This window comes from Anabrus simplex, chromosome X, assembly GCF_040414725.1.
Source record: "Anabrus simplex isolate iqAnaSimp1 chromosome X, ASM4041472v1, whole genome shotgun sequence".
Classification (NCBI taxonomy): domain Eukaryota; kingdom Metazoa; phylum Arthropoda; class Insecta; order Orthoptera; family Tettigoniidae; genus Anabrus; species Anabrus simplex.
The window spans coordinates 191,806,579-191,826,331 of record NC_090279.1 but is presented as its reverse complement, the minus strand read 5'-3'; the positions used below and the strand labels follow the sequence as shown (position 1 = coordinate 191,826,331).

The following is a 19,753-nucleotide window of genomic DNA, read 5'->3' as shown; positions in this document are numbered from 1 at the left end:
GGAAAACCATCTTCAGGGCTGCCGACAGAGGGATTCATACCCAGTATCTCCCGGATGAAAGCTCACAGCCGCACGTCTAACCGCATGCCCAACTTGCCCGGTGAAGCATACTATAAGAGAAGCTGCAATTAACACTTAATGTTTGGATATGCTTGCTGAGAATAGTACACTTTGGTACCACACTGTTCCTACAACAGTTACTGTGTATGAACAGGAACGACAGACATGAAGAGGCTAAACAACAAGCACATAAGCTCCATCAAAGCTCAGCCCTGCCCTCCCCCAGCCATTCCCATACCTGCAAACTTTCCAAATGACGTATCAGTAAAATCCCCGTACGTCAAAATACGCGGGAACCCTAAGCACCAAAATGCGATAAAACACGACAAAATTTATGTATTTTATTCACTTCAGATAATTACGAGTTCAACAGTATTAATAAAAAACACTACATGCAACCAATAACATTATAAGGAACCAAATATTTCACCCCAGTTAACCCATACATTGCCAAACCCATATATATATGTTTTGGTACAGTGTGTACTTCACCGATCTTCGAAATGAACGGGATATAGTGCCATGCTTCGAGATTCGTGGAAATGCTCAAAGAAGTTCTTCACGGCAGATATACCACTCCATTTTGCGTGTTTTGAAAGCGATCGGGTGTTATTTTTTTTTTTTTTTTTGTGGTTCCCCTTTTGCACTCCAGTTCCTATTCATAAACTACAGCAGATTCCTTCCACTTCCTTACCCAGTTTCATTCACCATCATTCGTTACATATTCATTAAATTCTCAACTGAGGTTTGCGTCAGGAAGGGCATCCAGCCATAAAAATATGGTGTAAAATATTATCTCACTTCATCCCGAACCCTGTATTGGGCTGCGGGGCAAAGGGGACGATGTGCATTCCATTGATAGTATTAGTAAAATTGTATCTGTAAAAGTGCTTCTTCCTTTAAAATATAACCTGACCTAAAGGGTTCACCTGGTCATCAAAACTCAGCAGTGAATAGGTTAAACTAATACAAATATTTTTAAAAATGCATCAATGAAATCTACTTAGATTTGTTTATGCACACGACTAATTAAAACTTTGAAGTAAAGAGTATGCTGTTGCACATAATAATGCAACCAAGTTATATACATTATTTACACCGTCACACGCACATCCTCATTCTGATTTAACAGCTGAAGTTGTGGCTTGCTTTGGTTTTTTTTTTTTTTTGCTATTTGTTTTACGTTGCACCGACACAGATAGGTCTTATGGCGACGATGGGATAGGAAAGGCCTAGGAGTTGGAAGGAAGCGGCCGTGGCCTTAAGGTACAGCCCCAGCATTTGCCTGCTGTGAAAATGGGAAACCACGGAAAACCATCTTCAGGGCTCCCGACAGTGGGATTCGAACCTACTATCTCCCGAATATTGGATACTGGCCGCACTTAAGCGACTGCAGCTATCGAGCTCGGTAATGCTGGTACCAATAAAACAGTATTTATAATACTTTCTCGAGCAGCATCATAAAAAGTAACCACTATGGGATTCAACTTTGAATCTGTATCATTGCTTCCATCTCTCGACAAAGAAAAGGGACTATCCTGTAAACAAGTAACAATGTCCTGTGTTGCAGTACGCACCATTTCGTTTAGGACACACGTTTTTGTGTGATCACAACCATACTTTTTTGCGATTTCCGACGTAGGGAACATCTTTCTGATCAGCTGCACTCAATGGAATGTTATGTTCCACTAAAAAAGAAGTAAACAAACACTCTGCCTTTATTACATCATAAACATTATCTCCAGCTTTGGTAAAAAACTGTTAAACTCGGAAATGAAGAGGTCATGTCACGAATGGTGTGCAGAATAGGATTTAGACCAATCATGGAAGCTGTGCTGAATCCCTTCATAAATGGGGAGGGATTCCATCTCCTCAGTATAAATGCAACGCACCCAGAAATCCTATCCAGAACATGTCTGAATGCAAGAGGACACATTAAAGGGACTTGTCTGATTTTCTGTTGGCAACACCTACAGCTCTAGAGAGGATAAGTGCATTAGATCTGAAGCTATCAGCCCTCCTTGTCATGTAACATGTAAATATTTGTACATATTGTCATATAATGAATATATAAATAAGCAAAACTCAATTTTGCATTAAGCTTTTGCACTCCTTATGTCTAGTGCGGTTCGACATTAAAATATTTGACTTGTGCTCCGATGTCGAGCTCCACTCGACATGACAATTTCTCATACCTTCAGCGCTCGTATGACGACTGTGGCGTGTTCCGGTATTGTTGAGCTATCTAACGGTCTCTGAGAGAACAAGTTTTCCTATTTACAATAGTTTGCGGGAATTGTGGTAACTTTAAGCTCTGTTAATCTCGAATGTTTATGCAATCTCACAGATGATGTTGTTTGAATGTAAACATGGCTTCTGCTTCGTCTTCACTCACGGAATTGGATATTTCAGAAGAGTTAGTGAACAGTGATAGTGACGATGATGAACCAACAACTGACCTGGATGATTTATTAGTGAATAATGTAAGTAAAAGTGAACAAAGTGATAGTGATAATGAAACCGGAGGTGGTGATGCTCCTCCATAACCATGGTGCAAGTGGAAAGCTGGCGATCCTGATTTACCTGCATTCTCAATTAGTGAAACAATTTGTGGATACAAAGCATCAGGTAGGAACAATCCCTCAACACTTCACGGATTTTTTCAACTTATTTTTAGTGATGAGTTATTCAAGCAAATTGCTGACGAGACCAACAGATATGCTAAAGTCAAAATTCAGAAAGTGAGAAAACCCAGTCTCCACGAAGAAAACTGTTTTGAAAAGTACCACACAGTGAAAACATACAAGGATTAATGTATTTTGTGTGCCTAATTGTAAATATATTCATGTAACATACTTATATTTTGTGTTAGATTCTTTTGCATTGTTCACATCCTATAGCTGTTCATAGTGCACAAATTAATTAGGAGTGGAGCAGGAAGCATACGCTAAGGGTAATGGAGTTCAAAAGGTTAAAAAAAAAAAAAATTAGCTCCTAGCTGCTACTTAGGATGCAGTCTCCCTACAAACGTTGGCGTTCCAACTGATTATGATTGTTCGCGAAACAGCGGCTTGAAAGATTTCAATGGAAGTTTGACCATACCAGTGGCACAAGGTTTTTGGACAGGAATTTCTCTGTTTCCCTTTAAATCATTTTCTATCAACTTTCCCCCTGGATGAGGAGTTGGTGGAGTTCATATCGATTATCTCTCATGATATACCTGAGCTTTCATTCATTGATGGTTGTTAGAAGCTTTTTCCCCCCCTTATTTAACAAGTTTAGGGCTTCATCACTGGTCTTCCTTTCTGCCCAGGGCATTTGCAGCATTCTTCTGTACAAGTTACATTTCAAAAGCTTGCAATCCGCATCTCCAGCAAAAGGCTGAGCGTCCAGTCTTCCAAACCATACAGGAGGGCTGGGAAAACATAGCATCGGAACATCCGAACTAACAGCTGAAGGTTGAGATTTCTCCTGGTCAACAGGTCCCTCATACTGTTGAACAAATTTTGGCTTGCCCAATTCTGGGCAATTATGAGGTTTATTTACATCAGCTGCAGGCATCAAAATTGAAGCAGTTTCATTTTGAGAAATGGGAGGAGGGAAGCAAGCTTTTAGTTTTGTGCAACTGTTGATATCATGATCACAGCCATTTTTCAAGTACTTACCTTAGGATAAGCTTAATTCCTTTGATTTTCAATTATTTTTTTTTCCTTGAGATCACAATGCTCAGTCATTATAGCCCAGATATTAGAATTTTGAAAGACAACACTTGCTGAACAATTGTGTACTTGCTGTGCACGCAGGCCTGCTTCGCAGTTCTTGAAAATGCAATCAGCTTGGTCTTACCAATATTCATGAACAGATCAAATGCTGCATTGATCCTTACAATGTTATTAATAATTTGAAGATCTGCACAGTTACTGGCTAACACATCAGTATCATCAGCAAAGCAGACGTTATTAATGACATTGCCATTTATCCTGATCCCTAGGTTATAATCTTCAAAAGCTTCTCTTAACACAGGCTCAGAATAGATATTAAAAAGGAGAGGGAATAGGACAACCCTGTTGCACGTCACTACATATAGCAATGTCCTCAGTTGTGACTCCCTCTATTTTGACCTCTAGTTCCTAGCTTTATACAATCAACTTTGTTTTCTTCGTAAATTTAGCTTTACGTCGCACCGACACAGATATGTCTTATGGCAACGATGGGATAGGAAAGGCCTGGGAATGGGAAGGAAGCAGCTGTGGCCTTAAGGTACAGCCCCAGCATTTGCCTGGTGTGAAAATGGGAAACCACGGAAAACCATCTTCAGGGCTGCTGACAGTGGGATTCAAACCCACTATCTCCCGGATGAAAGCTCACAGCCGCGCGCCTCTAACCGCACGGCCGACTCGCCCAGTTGATTAAAATAACGAGTTTATGCTATGTCATGATGAGAAACAACTTTATAACGACACTCAAGGTATGAATTACTTACGTAGATCCAGTGGCGAGGAACACAGAATTATATTTCAGCTCCGTGCCAGAACTCAGCTTGACCATCTTTGTGTAATGGTTCACACTTTGCACCTCTGTGTTCAGCATCACTTCAATGTCATGTTCCTGAAATGACGAAGTTGAGCGTAAAGGTTAAGTTACAAAACAATTCCATTTTGTCGTCAGTCAGTAAGAAACACCTTTTTATATATCGTACAGTCACATTCTTAGGCAATTATGAGGTTTATTCACATCAGCTGCAGGCACCAAAATTGAAGCAGTTTCATTTCAAGAAATGGGAGGTGGGAAGCAAACTTGTAGTTTTGTGCAACTTTTTATACCATGATCACAGTCAGTTTTTAAGTACTTATCAAAAGAAGATCCTTAGGATAAGCTTAATTCCTCTGATTTTTAAAAATTATTATTAGAATTTGACTTATCTGAACTATGTGACATTAAAATATTTTCTTCCCCTCATTAGAATATATATTTTGTACCCTTCCCCATTGATTTTAGTAACTCTTTGCAAAAAAATATATTCCCAGTATAATCCTAATCTACCTATTTAAGGGTATTTCTTGTGTCAAAAATCTTTTCTTTATGTGTGACATGTATTTGTCCACTTATCAGTGTAAAGATCTGATAATCTGTAAAATACAACATTCTGGCTTCTGCAGAAGGACTTCATTTTAGATCACGTACCAACTAAGGCCTAGTTTAATTCGGCTTAAATTTATTTCTTACTGCTGTTCACATTTGTTCCTGTATTGCACCAGTATGAGCTAATGCTCTGGGAAACTCTGCAACAATGGATTATAATCAATTATATGGCAAGAGATCTTACCTTATAGAATTCAGGAGGACGTAGCTGAAGTTTTTCTGCAGTAGTGTCCAGTCCTTTGCTCAGTTTAATTCTGTCATACGGCAAAGCATCCTCCTTTGCCACCATAACCAACCGGCCTGTAAAACCCTCCTGACGCAAGGTTTCAGCGCACGATAGCGCAGCTGGTCCTGTAACAAGGATTCTAAATTCTTAAACACATGCAGAGATTTAATTTCACTTTCAGATCAAACCATGAATTAAAGCTATGAAATTTAGCTGATGGTAAAACTACTCAGTCACATACTGTAATTCTGAATTTTAAGAGGAGAAACTTATAATAATGACATGGAAGCACTACGCTATATTCACCAGGCCAGGTGAAACCAACAAATTTCTTTCTCTTGATTCCATGTTGAAATTTAATACTTGAAACTGAATATATCTCTGAAGACAGTCCACTAAAGAAGAGGTTGGGATAGATATGACAGGTCTGGGTGAGTCGAGAGAACAATAGAAAGGTTGTAGAGCACTCATGATCATGCCTCTTCTCGACTAATGAAAAGGTAACGTCACTAAAGGTGTGTAAATAAAACTCTCCCTAGTCTCATCAAAACGAGATGGAGAGACACATCCTTCACTATCAGTTTGTCAATGCTGTCCACTTCCAGACACAAAAAGTGATACGGCTGAAAATCTCTAGTGTATTTTTTCTCTTTTTGCTAGTGGTTAAACACTGCACTAAAACATCAAAGGTTTTTGGCGACTGAAGGATGGGAAAGGGCTAGGATTGGGAAGGTAGTGACCATCAATCATCATCAATGATCTGCATTTAGGGATGTCGCCCAGGTCACAGATTTCCTATCAGTTTTTTACCTAAATTTTTCATATATATTTTGAAAGAACTCAGAAATTTATCGAACATTTCCCTTGATAATTTATTCCAATTCCTTATTCCACGTCCTATAAATTAATATTTTCCCCAATCTGTCCTCTTGAATTCCAAATTTATCTTATTTCCAACTTTTTAAAGCTCCACACAAACTTATTTGTCTACTGAAGTCATTCCAGGCCAACTCTCCGCTAACAGCTCGAAACATACCCGAACGGATAAAATTAGAAACATGGAAATCAGAGACAGAATTGGATTCCCTAAACTGCAAGACAAGATAGAGACCAATAAATTGAAATGGTATGGGCACATGATGAGAATGGAAGAGAGTAGAGTTCCAAAACGGGTATTTATGGAGAAAATAATAAGAGGAAGATAATGGAGAAGGCCCAAAAAGAGGTGGATGAATATGGCGAAGGAGAGTATAGAGAAGAGAGGAGTAAAAGTAGAAGAAATATTGGAGAAAGGAAGGGGGTGGTGGAGAGATGGAAAACTGTGGAGGTCCTTGATTCACAACCCAGCCCAAGAGACTGGAAACGGGAAATGAAGATTAAGAAGAATTTATTTTAAAGTCTTAAGTCTTGAGATTATGGTCTTTACTTCCTAGCTATCATTTGGAAGAGAGCTGGACTACCAGCAACAGGGCAGAGAAGCAATCAAACATTTTCAGATGGATGAGTGAGAACAGGCAGGAAGGTGTGGTAGGGAAGATCACATGATCGTTTGGTGACCGAAGACTTTGCATTGCTGTTCACATTTTTCCTGAGATTTTGTTGCATTTGCATGATCCTGATGTAATTAACGGAGATCATGGTTGCCTGTCGAAATGAGCGCAAGTTTGTCAAAATGAAAAGCAATGCTTGAATAATTAAAAAAAAAAAAAAAAAGATCTCTCTGTGGATCATTGGAAGTGTGTTGGCCTCTGGATCTCAAGATCTTGGGATCAGTTCTAGCAGAGGTAGTCAGATTTTGAAGTACAGAAGGGAATCTTTTCTATAGTTTGTGTCATATGATATCAGCATGTAAAAGATCTCTGGTGACACGTGTGGTGTTTACCTGACAAAATTAATTTAAACTCATCAGTGGGTTGCCAGAAGAGTTCTGTTTTCTCTACCATTTGGTGGTGTAAAACAGAACCTTGAAACTGATACGCAGACAGTCTAAATAGCGTCAAATCAGGAACTGTCAAGAAATAAACGTAAGTGGGGATCGAATTCAATTAATGTAATATTCAACTGAAGATAGTGAGGCTAAATGATGAGCATAAATTTAGACAGGTGGACTCAACCTTTGAGAACTAACAATGAGTTTATATCTTATTATATTATACAAGTGTACAACTAATTAGATTACGAGTGAGTTGGCCATGAGGTTAGTGGCACGCAGCTATCACATTGCTTTTGGGAGATAGTGCGTTCGAAACGCACTGTCTGCAGCCCTGAAGGTGGTTTTCCGTGGCTTCCCATTTTTACTCCAGGAAAATGTTGGAACTGTACTTTAATGAAAGCCATGGTTGCTTCCTCCCCACTCCTAGCCCTTTCATACCCCATTGTCATCAAAAGACCTATCTGTGTCGGTGCGACTTAAAGCAAAACTCTATTTTTTGTAATTGTAGAGGTTAAATTTAAAGAGTAAGAATTATCTAGTTTGAAAAATCATAGAGTTAAACCTCCAGAACACCATTTTATTTTAAGGAACATTTAGAGGCACAAAGAGATGTTTATGAAAAAAGTAATTTGTAATCATTGGCCTTTTTGTCCTAAGAAAATAGGTTAATTTCGAGTCACCCAGAATCTTAAGAGAAAGAATGTGAAACGCAGCAGATGCCAATACTTGGGTACTTCATATTGCTTACTTATGATATTTAGTACTACCTTTTGTAATTTGCCATTAATGGGTTAGTTTTTCTAAAATTGGAGTAGTAATGCCATCTGGCAGCAGAAGAGAGAGAGAGTGTACCCCTCAACTAACAACAGCTAGGCAGTGCAATGTTACTGTTGATCACTTTTATGGGTTAGGACATGGAGGCCATAACATTATTTTCTTCCGCTTCAGCGATGTTAAGACATCCAAGGTTAAGAAAGTCTTTCTTTCATTTCCCCCATCCTTTCAATATCATCATTACTCTCCTAATCAATATGGTCCATTAAACATCTTGTAATAGCAATCATGACAAATTAACAGGTTACCGCAACGTTTAAACAATATTAAATTCGTAAATATCTCTTATATAACCCGTATGGTAAAACTATACGAGATATATGATTGGATCTATAACTTCGATCCAGTTTTTAGATAGAGCAAATATTTATGGAGATATTTTAAAGTTTGTGAAAAATATTGCGGGAATATCTCGGTTATTATACCTTGTGTGGTAAAAGGGCGTGATCAGAAATTATACTCTGCACAATTTTGACAGTGTACATTTTTTTTCAAGTCTGCTGTCCTGAGAAAGTGTTTTCTGTGGTTTCCCATTTTCATTAAGGCCATGGGAAGACTTAGGAATAAGGAGGAAACATATTCCAGAATTAACCAGAAACATTACTCAGGAGTTGTTCATTAGGGATGAGGTAAGGAAGTAAAGAGAGGCCAAGAACTTACAGCGAGTACCGTGAGTTGCAGCCATACACACCTCCACCCACAATCACAAAGGTGGTGTTATTGTTCTTGTCCCTTGACACCATGGGTTTCACCACTTTGGCCACCCCCAAGTCCTTCCTTCGAGCCTTTACCTTCACGTCACCATTCTTCTGCACCTCTACTTTGAAGCATGGGATGCCATCCAGTCCAGGAAACTCCTCAATATCTCCTGGTGAAAAAATAAGACAAGAATAAATGTGTTATTCATTTTCTAACAAGCAAACTTTGGTCTGCACACAAGGCAGTAAAACTTAAGTTTATTACAGTGTGACAAACTGAAGTACACTGCACACTACTGTAGCAGAATCGTCATATTTATTCACATAATGGATACATCACAATTTTTCCTTTACCAAATTGTGTGTAAAAATCTCCACTTAGTGGACAAATTTAATTTTCAACAAAAATGGTCTTGGCAATATTTAAAATCTTAACTCCTATGCACCCGTAAGCGGACCGATACGTGCTCGAGCGGCAGGGCCAGAACACCACAAGCGGACTGATCAAAGAGGATAGCGGATTGGTTATACGTCCGCTCCGTTGACTATAAAGAATGATTCTTTGCATCCACATTCTCATAAGCAGGCGACGTTTTACAGTTTAATTCACAGGGCTCTAAACATCCCACTTTCTAATGCTAACAGAAAAAAAAGAATTTGGTTATATTAAAGATTTAGCTGAACTCAACGGCTACAAACAAGATATGGTCAATAAAATTATAGGTAAAATCAAACTAAGAACCGCTTCAAAATTAACCCCCGAAAAAACCCAAAAAAACTAGTTTTGCTGCCTTTACCTTTACTAACCCGACTATATATCGTATAACCAATCTGCTAAAGAAATATGACATCAAAATCATGTATAAAACTCAAAACACAAATCGTAATATATTTTTTAAACTCTAATACCGTAAATTCAATACACAATAAATTTTCTAATTCCGGAATTTATAGACTCAAATCCGCCCAATGTACTTTTACGTACATAGGACAAACCGGACGCAGTTTCAAAACTAGATATATGGAACATTACAATGCTTCAAAACATAGAAAATATTCTGCTATGAGCAATCATATGAAGGATACCGACCATAACTTTACCACGATTGTACAAGTCCTTCATACAAGAGTAAACTGATGACCGAGTTTGAAACCGCCTATATTTATCTAGATCAGCATTATAACATTTATAGTAATATAAATTATGTTCTTGACATAAACAGCCCATTAATTGAACAAATCCCCAAATTACTCACAGCCTTTAACATGAATACAAATAATTTCATGAAAATATTTAATTATAAACACGTCAGCAACTTCCCTACCGCAATAGTAGCTACTCCCAAGTCACCAATTCACGCCACACCCCCTCCGCCTACTCCTAATGTCCTCAATGCTCCGCCTCCCCCCCACTCCAGACTCATTCTCCGCCTTCACAGACACACCCCTACAATACACGTAATAGCAGAATAACAACTGCCAGATCGTCTCAAACAACCATCAAGGCTAGTCACCTCTGTGTCAACACTAGGGATACGTGTTGTTAAACTTCCACTCATTAATAGAATGTTCTCTGCGTTTCCAACTTACATTTATTTTTCCTACAAGTGTTTTCAACATGTACCACATTGCAAATTCTCCCACATCTAAGGCTTTATTGAACACCCTATTTGTTGAATCTACGCTAGACAGCTCACGACTACAATCTATTACAAAGATTATTCCATGAAAAAGACAACACTTCTACACTGATGCTTCAAGCGCCTTTTGACCTTGTTACGCAATTACTTGGAGTCAACAACTCTACTGTAATTTTACGTACCTGATTCTCATACAACAACGTTCGAAGATTTATTTTTCAATATTTTAATTAATCCACGCTTCATTAATATCAACTAATTTTGTACAATCCAATTGTACGTTAGATCATAATGACCATGTCTCGTTTTACAAATAATCAACTTGTACTTTTTTAGACAAACACTAGTATTCATTCCATGTACATATAATACTATGACAAGTTTATTATTGAATTTTAGTTACATTTAAGCATCGCTTTCTCCAAAGACTAGATTTTTATGACTGTTTTATCTTGTATTAAAGCATGTATTATACTTTAATGAGGAACCCAGTTCAGGGCCCTGACTTAACTTTAGATTAAGTGTGGCTGAAGATGCTTACAAAGCTTAAGCGAAACATGTCCCGTTTTTACATTTGTATAACATTTGTATCTTAAACTTAAAGATTGTAAAGTATTGGAATGGCGGTTTTTAATAAATTTGTTTGAAACTTTTTACATGCTCAGTAATAGCGAAATTCAGTCTTATTTGATGTTTTAGGCTCTGATTTCAGCAGTGGTTGTGAGGAAGAAGTTATTAGTGATCCTGTGCATGTTATATCGAATGATTCAAGCGAGAGTGGAAGTGATTTTAGTGAAAATGAGCAATCTGTTCAATGGAATTGGGTGCCTGGAGAGAATTCTCCAATTGTTCACAACTTTTATGGAGCAAGTGGAGTGAATCCTGGCAGTGGTATATGTGGAAGTGTAAGTAGAGATTTCATTTTCTGGAAGTACTTATATGACAACATTGTACAGTTCACAGCAGATGAAACTAATAGGTATGCCAGTGCTGATCCCAACTTTTCTCTGACGAACTCAAATTAAATACGTGTATATATTGCTCTTTGTATTCTAATGGGACTGGTACAAAAACCAACAATTCATAGTTCAAATATGTGAGTGTTGATACACCCTATTTTAGAACCGTCGTGCCTCATGGCAGATTTCTCAAACTTAGCAAATATTTACATCTGGCTAACAATGAGGTAGCTGATACTTCCGATCCTCTTTGAAAGTTGCGCCTGGATTTTTTGTGTGTGATATTTCAGTGTTGTTCATTTTTTTTGTGTGTGTCACAAGCAATGGTGTGGAATTTCTCAAGAACATAAAACAGGTCCCGTGATAAAACGTGCAGTCGTTCACCCACTATACTGTTTTAACCGAAAGCTTGCAACACCAAGGTTGCATACTAAAAAGTTGGCAGATTCCTAGCAATGTCAGTGCACAGGGTGGGTGGGCGCATATGGATTAACAGCACGTCTATGAGACCACAGTAAAGTAGTAGTAAATCACTATTTTTGTCTTAATTTGGACAGAAAAACTTATACCAGGTTATCATATGCAATGAATGAACATTGTAGATTGTTATTAGCTTATTAGTTAGAGGTTATATTTCATAGTTAATTTTTACGTGACAGTTTACTCCTTGCGATGTTTTTAAGGCTGCAAATTCACTCCAAGCTGTCGGAAGGATAAACTCTGAAACTACTCGTGCCATGAATGACATTTATTACCCACAGCATGTAGGTATGAAGTAGACTATGATTGTGACATTTGGTAAAACAGATTTTTGTCAAGGAAAGTTCAAATATTGCTATTCAAATTTACATAAATTTTGTCGAAAGTGTTATTGCCCTTATTTTCATAAATAAAGAAATACAATCATTATTATAGTCCATTTTTATTATAATTGCACAGTGTGCACAGTTTCATCTGTCTGTGATTAATGGTTACAGAGATAGTATAATTATGCCCGGTTTCTGAAACTTAATTTGTTACAGCTGTTTATTCAATACATCTTCACTACGCTGCACAGCGGAATAGATTTATGTTTGTAGAACAAGAGAGTCTGTCCCATGAGATATATGTCCAATATTGTTCAGTTTTCAAACCATTTGTCTTTTGACTTTGTCTTTGAAGGCATATCTGGTAGAAAAAAGGGGCCAGGAAAGGTGACAAAATTAGAGACTCTGACTGAATCATCAGATTCAGAAAAGAACAAAAGTGAACCAAAGGAAGTTGAACAGGAGTGAGAGAAAAAGGCTGCAGTTTAGTACAAACTACATTCATAAAGCAATAATCAACAAAGGCTAATTTAGAAATACTGTTTAATACAAAAGAAATAATACAGGGCTAATGAGGTCTACTCATAATAAGAAATTATTTTGATCTTGGAATAGAAAAATGGTAATATATTTATCCACCTAGTCAATACAACTACATCATTTACACATTTAAATTGCAAAACTGTTACATAATTAGCACCTGTTTTGGCCTCTTTGAGCCATCTTCAGCTACATTAGACAATATAAAGGGAAGAAATAAACATATCTAAACAATCTAATGTTCCATCATAATTCTTACATTCTTAAATCAAAAGAGCTACATCTATTGATGTCCATTCTGTCCTAGAATCGAGTGGAATTAGTCGATCAGACGGAAAACGCCCCGATGGTCTGATTTTAGTCCCATGGAACAAAGGCAGATCTCTCCTGTGGGATGCCACGTGTGTGGATACATTAGCACCACCTCATTTGTCTCACACTCGCAAGGCTGCTGGTCGTGCTGCGGAATTGGTCGTGCGCAATAAAAGGGCGAAATACAGAGCAGTAATGGGCAACTACATCTTCGTGGTATTTGCAGACTAAACGAGGGGGACGTCGTGTCAAGACTTCTCTTCAATAGAATTCCTGAGGCAGCAGATAGGAATTGCTACCCAGCGAGGAAATGCTGCCAGCGTTATGGGCACGTTTCCTGATAACGCTCCACTGGACAAAGTCTTTTATCTTACACTTTAGACTTTCGAGCTGGAGCAAAGTTTTAAAAATGATTGCTGAAATATTATTTTGTATTTATAAAATTTAATTAGTTGGAATTATCTGTATCTTTTGTTTACTAAGGTATTAATAATAAAAGTGATAAAATGTTCATGTGTTAAAATGTTCTCCTTTTATAAACATTACATCCTGCAAAAATTGGGATCTTGTTATGGAAGAGTGTAAATTCATACACTTTTTTATTCATGATCATAATTCTCATTCAGTGACAACAAATCTCTAACCTGTAGCAAGACTGAAACAAGCTCCATGCCAAGGGCACCTGACGTGACCAGGACCCAACACTCCCGTGTTTAGTGGGGCTCCATAATGAGAGCACTTATTACCAACGGCAAAAAATTTGCCCCCTTGCTTGGCAATCAGCACTTTGCCGACATCTCCTACTTCAAAGGCTTTCATCCTGTAACAGATTTAAACATTTTTTTTTAGACATTTAATATATCAACTAACATTTTTATAATCACTCTATGAGAACAGTGGTCCCTAAGCTTTTTTGACTTGTCTTATGATACTGTAAACTCAATTTTGTTTGTGGGGCCCAGTTGACAAACTTAAAATGGGTAGTGGAGAGGACTTGTCTTGCACTGTTATTTGCTATGAAATAAAAAAGCACAGATCCAAAAGTCCTGTTACGAAGTTATTTTTTTATGAACCTGCCTGGTTGTGCAGCATTCTCCTTATTACTAGAATAAGAATAGGATCAAAGTAAGCGAGTCTCAGAAACTTAAAATTACAGCAGAGTACGGCATAATTTGAGAAAGTGAGAGAAACTTACGAGGACGGTTTGAAAAGGTCTCGGAATCATCACTAGATGTCGGTGCTAGAGCAACGAGGTTCCCGCGCAATAATCACACATCCTTTGCGAGTGAACACGTGACGCGTTAGTGCTCTAGCTGCAGGAGTGTGGTAGTGACGACTCTTTGTTGTTGTTCCCGCGTAGTGATTTGTGACAATGAAAAAACTGAGATGCAAGCAGTGATTAAATACTTTGTAAAGAAAGGTATGAAAGCAAAGGAAATTCATGCCGACTTTCAGAACACACTGGGGGACTCTGCTCCTTCATTTTCAACTGTTGCCAAGTGGACCAGCGAGTTTAAATTTGGTCCGGAGAGCTTGGATGATGATCCGCGTAGTGGAAGGCCAAAAAATGTTATGACCCCAGAATTTATCGCAAAAGTGCATAAAATGGTCATGGAGGATCGTTGACTGAAAGTGCGGGAGATTCCTGAAGCTGTAGGGATATCTTCTGAACGGGTATATTATATTTTAACCAAAGAATTGGGTATGAAAAAATTATCCGCAAGATGGGTGCCGCGGCTCTTGACATTGGACAATAAACGCACCACATTGGAAATGTCCGAACAAAGTCTGGCCCGTTTTCATTGCAACCAACAAGATTTTTTGCGCCGGTTTGTGACTACAGATGAAACTTGGGTCCACTACTATACCCCAGAGACAAAACAGCAGTCAAAAGAAGTGGAAACATGCTGATTCACCACCACCAAAGAAAGCAGAGGCAGTGCGTTCGGCCGGAAAGGTCATGGCCTCGGTTTTCTGGGATGCAAAAGGCATTTTGCTGATAAATTATCTTCCTACTGGCCAAACAATTACGGGGCAATACTATGCAAACCTCCTAGGCCAACTACAAGAAAAGATACGCGAAACAAGACCTGGTTTGGCAAGCAAAAAGGTCATCTTTCATCAGGACAACGCTCCGCCGCACACAAGTGTTATTGCCATGGCAAAACTTCATGAACTGGGGTACGAATTGTTGCCACATCCACCTTACTCACTTGATTTGGCACCATCAGACTTTCATCTATTCCCCAAGCTGAAAATTTTCCTGGGTGGACAGAGATTTTCTACAAGGGAAGAACTGACAGCCGAATTGGAGAGGTATTTTGCAGGCCTGGAGGAATCTCATTTTCGAGATGGGATCAAGGCATTGGAAAATCACTGGACCAAATGCATTAGTCTACAGGGAGACTATGTTGAAAAACAGAAGCAGTTCCACTGAGGTAAGATACTTAATTCTAGTACATTCCGAGAACTTTTCAAACCACCTACGTACATGTGTAGCATAAGACACTGACAGCCTAACACAGGCACTGAACTTTGTGGAAGTATTGTTTTTAAGCATTTTTGTAGCTAGTCTATTATAATTTAATGGCAAACATTTCTTACAATGTTATTTTAATGCATCTACAAGCATCTGAATTTCCCACTTCAAACTTTTTGGCGTTACCTCGAATCTTAATTTTCAAGAAAGGACTTCTTGGTAACTTGGGAAACTACGAAGGTTGATCAAATATAAACGGGATTTTTGTTCCTGAACATCAACAGTTGGTACGACTGGCCCTGTGCTTCTGCTATGCTTAGGCAGGACCGTTAGGAGTGGGGAGAGCATGCTGTTAGATATTTCCCGCCGTATTGTCAATAATGCTAATGATGTCGGAGCAACAGGTGCATGTCCCCACTGCGCAACATGTAATTATAAAATTTCTTGCTCGTGAAGGAGTTACAGTGGCAGAAATTTGCCAGAGATTGACTGCACAGTTCGGTGATCAAACATTGTGAAGGACGCATGTGTTTGCCTGGCATAAAAAGTTCAAGGAAGGACGAGAACGTGTGGAAAATCAGCAACCACAGCTTCGCAAACATCCTCTGACCCTGCAATAAATACCTGGTCCTCGGACCAGCATTACGGACGAAAACATTCGTGTGGTTAAAGACATTATTGACAACAGGCGGTCGAGAGTATCAGAAATTGCAGTTAAGGGAGCTGTTAAGCAACCATCACAAACGACCTACAGTTCCGTAAAGTGTGTTCCAGATGGGTCCCTTGCCTTTTGACCGAAAATATGAAGTCGAGACGTTTGGAGGTCTGTCAGAGGCTTACAGCAACATTTGCGGAAGAAGGTGATGCATTTTTAGTCGGATCGTCACCTGCGACGAAATATGGGTCCACCACTACACTCCCGAATCCAAACAAGCCAGTGAGGAATGGTGGAGGAAAGGGGAGGCAGCACCAGTGAAAGCCAAGACTTGACTGTCAGCTGGCAAGGTTCTTGCAACCATTTTTTTTCGATCGGCAAGGCATTTTGCTGATTGATTTTTTTCATCAGCAACGCACAATCAATGCTGCTTACTACTGCGAGCTGTTGAACAAGGCGAGGGTTGTATATCGCCGCAAAGGACAAGACCAACCAATTCGACAGGTCATCCTCCTCCACGACAATGCAGCTCTCTGTCTCCAAGCTACAGGAAATGCACTGGACTCCACTTGATCATCCTCCTTATAGCCCAGACTTATTGCCCTGCGATTTCCATTTGTCTGGGCTGCTTAAAGAAGCTCTAGGAGGGCAATGATTTGAAGATGACGAGAATATCGAAGACTTCATGCGCAACTGGCTGGTGACAAAACCCTGTTCTTTTTATGATAAGGGTATAAAAAAGCTGCCCATCCGCTGGGACAAATGCGATTCCAAACCAGGAAAACTATGTGGGAAAATAAATTGTAATTGCCTTGTGTTTTTTCAATAAATACAAAATAAAATCCCATTTATATCTGATCCCCCCTCGTATATCCAAAAAACATCAATATTTAGAAGACTGTATTTCAAATGCTAACTTTTTAGACATGTTACATATCGTCGTTGCCGGGACAAAACCTCCTATGTGATAATATTTTTGGAGATATACTGACCCGCAGCACATACATTATGAAGAGCGAGAATGCCTTGACAATATTCACACAATATTGCACCTTAGATGACAGAACCTTACCGGCCAAAGTTCTAAGCTAAAATATTTCACATAGGAGGTTTTGTCCCGGCAGCGACGATATGTTGACTAATTGCAATTTTGTCTTGGGCCCTAGAAAGTAAGCATTTTCGAATATGTTTTGATCACTGATGAAGAGAATGGTATAATTTTTCTGGAAAAATGTACAAAAAGTAGATTAATTTTAAACAATAAATATTGACAGGGCAGATCCACTAAGAACCCTTTGTGTTATTTAGACTCTACACTGTTATATTGAGAGGATCACTTATATTTGCTCACACTGATGAATGCAAGATTTGTTATTGTGGCATTACAATTTTTAGGAAAAGTTTCAGGACTAGACTTTACTAAGCCCTGTTCACATCTTGCAAATTAGAGAGAAAAAAAAAAAAAAAAGACAAGCAGGTGAATGCTGCTCATTACTATACTCACTCGTTTTCTTTGACATCACTCTCCTTGCAGACCACAGCTTCGCAAACATCCTCTGACCCTGCAATAAATACCAAATGTCTATGTTTATCTGTCCTCTAAGATGGTGATTATTGTATTTTAAGGTGGGAACACATCACAATTTCAGTCCCTTTTAATAGTATTCATAGGAAACACAAAGAAGTGCAACCCTGAAAAAAATGATGGTATCTACTAAAGAAAGGTAAAGGTTATTTAAGAGAGAAAGTGAAAAGTCCCCTACACCTTACATATAATACCAGGTGAGCAGAATAAAGCGGAACTACCTGTGCACAGGAATTCCCGAGTGAGTGAGTGAGTGGGCTGGTTAAAAAATACAGTGCCAGATGTACTCAAGGCTGCTTTACCGCGCCAGGTTTCAGTCACGTTTACAAACGTGGCACGTGTTTCGATGGTGACATTAGTACAGTATGCAAGATTCAGTGAAATGGTTCAGGTGGCTCAAGCCGGGTATCAGTATTCTGTTCCCCAAAGAGTATTTATTTACGATTCATTCATCCATACAGAAAGTGCGAGGGCCGTAAAGAGATTGTTTCAAGAGAAGCTTCCTGATGTTCAAGTTCCAGTCAGACTTCGATTCATAGATTTAGTAAATAAATTACGTAAGACAGGAAGTCTTCTTGATAAGAAACGTAATAAACCACATACAATACTCACACGAGAAACTGTAGGTAACATTGGTAACGCTCTGAAAAGGTCTCCTACAAAATCACTTTGTCGACTTGCTCCGGAAAAGGAAATTTCCTATGGTTCAGTTCGAATTTGAATGTGATTGACCCTAATCTAATGTTCTTTTCGGACGAATCGTGGTTTCACCTAACTGGCTATATAAATACATAAAATAATCATTATTGGAGTACTGAAAGGCCTAATCAGCTTCACCAAGTACCCCTGCATAATGCAAAAATAGGAGTGTAGTGCACTATTGTGTTGTTTGTTTGTTTGTTAGAAATAGTTTATACGACAATATATTTATTGCGGACTTCCTGTTACGCATGCACCTCCCACGTGTAGGTTGGGGGACTGGTTCCACTTTATGTTGCTCACCCTGTACTATACGGACCAGAAGACAATGGAAGGTGGTAAAGGGACTTCCAGAGTCCTGTGATCGTCCCTACAGGCTCACAAGTTAGCCCAGAAGGGCAAGGGGCAACTTTGTATGTATATAAGTTCGACATTCGACCGTTCCGTCTCGCAGCTGATTTACTATGGACTGTGACGGTGCAATACATTTACTGTAACTACCTGACATACCCAATCACATCTCCAAAGGTATTCAACATACTGTTGGATTTTTATTTAAAAAACAAAGCAAGCATGTAGTTTTTTTTCCCTAATGCCCAGGCGCTTGCACACGGGTCTACTGTCATGACGAGGGGTGGTTTGCAATAATTTATTTTTGTGCATCATCTCTGGTCAAGGAGTTAGTTACTCCTTGCCATCATTACACAAGTGTATATCTTCCTGCGTCCGGCTCCAGGGCCAAAGGATTGCGCACTGGCCTTTGTGCCAGGGGGTCCTGGGTTCGATTCCCGTCCAGATTGGAGATTTTAAACCTTAATTGGTTATATTGTCCGGCTCAAAGGCAGTGATATTTTCAGCATTAAAAATAATCTTAGGTAGGGCCCCATCATCACAGACATCTAGATCGCCTAATAGGCCGTCTACTAGGAAAACACCTTTACCAGGCCTCTCTGGAGGCCACACACCATTATCATCATCATCATCATCATCATCATCTGAGAGAATGAAGAAATATTGGAAGCATAGAAAAGCTAAATTTTCTTTGTATAATTGACCGGAGTGGGCCTATGTTCACCATTTTTGAAGATCATTAGTGCTAGTGTACAATGAAAAGTAAAAGTCGTAAATTATGGACACAGAATTTGTGTCCTTCTGCTTGATTTAGAATGTTATACTAGAAGTATT

At 38.9% G+C, this 19,753-nt stretch overlaps 1 protein-coding gene across 5 annotated transcripts in view; it reads right to left on the bottom strand.

Annotated features, from left to right (window-relative positions):
- Positions 1 to 19,753, bottom strand: part of LOC136886117 (apoptosis-inducing factor 3) — a 59,754-nt gene that overhangs the window by 18,675 nt on the left and 21,326 nt on the right. For all 5 annotated transcript variants that reach the window (XM_067158866.2, XM_067158867.2, XM_067158864.2 and 2 more), the window contains exons 3-7: positions 17,789 to 17,846; positions 13,795 to 13,970; positions 8,887 to 9,063; positions 5,387 to 5,553; positions 4,544 to 4,668 (exon numbers count right to left, since the gene is read on the bottom strand). In XM_067158866.2, coding sequence (XP_067014967.2) covers positions 4,544 to 4,668; positions 5,387 to 5,553; positions 8,887 to 9,063; positions 13,795 to 13,970; positions 17,789 to 17,846 — 703 coding nt within the window. The remainder of the gene's footprint in view (positions 1 to 4,543; positions 4,669 to 5,386; positions 5,554 to 8,886; positions 9,064 to 13,794; positions 13,971 to 17,788; positions 17,847 to 19,753) is intronic.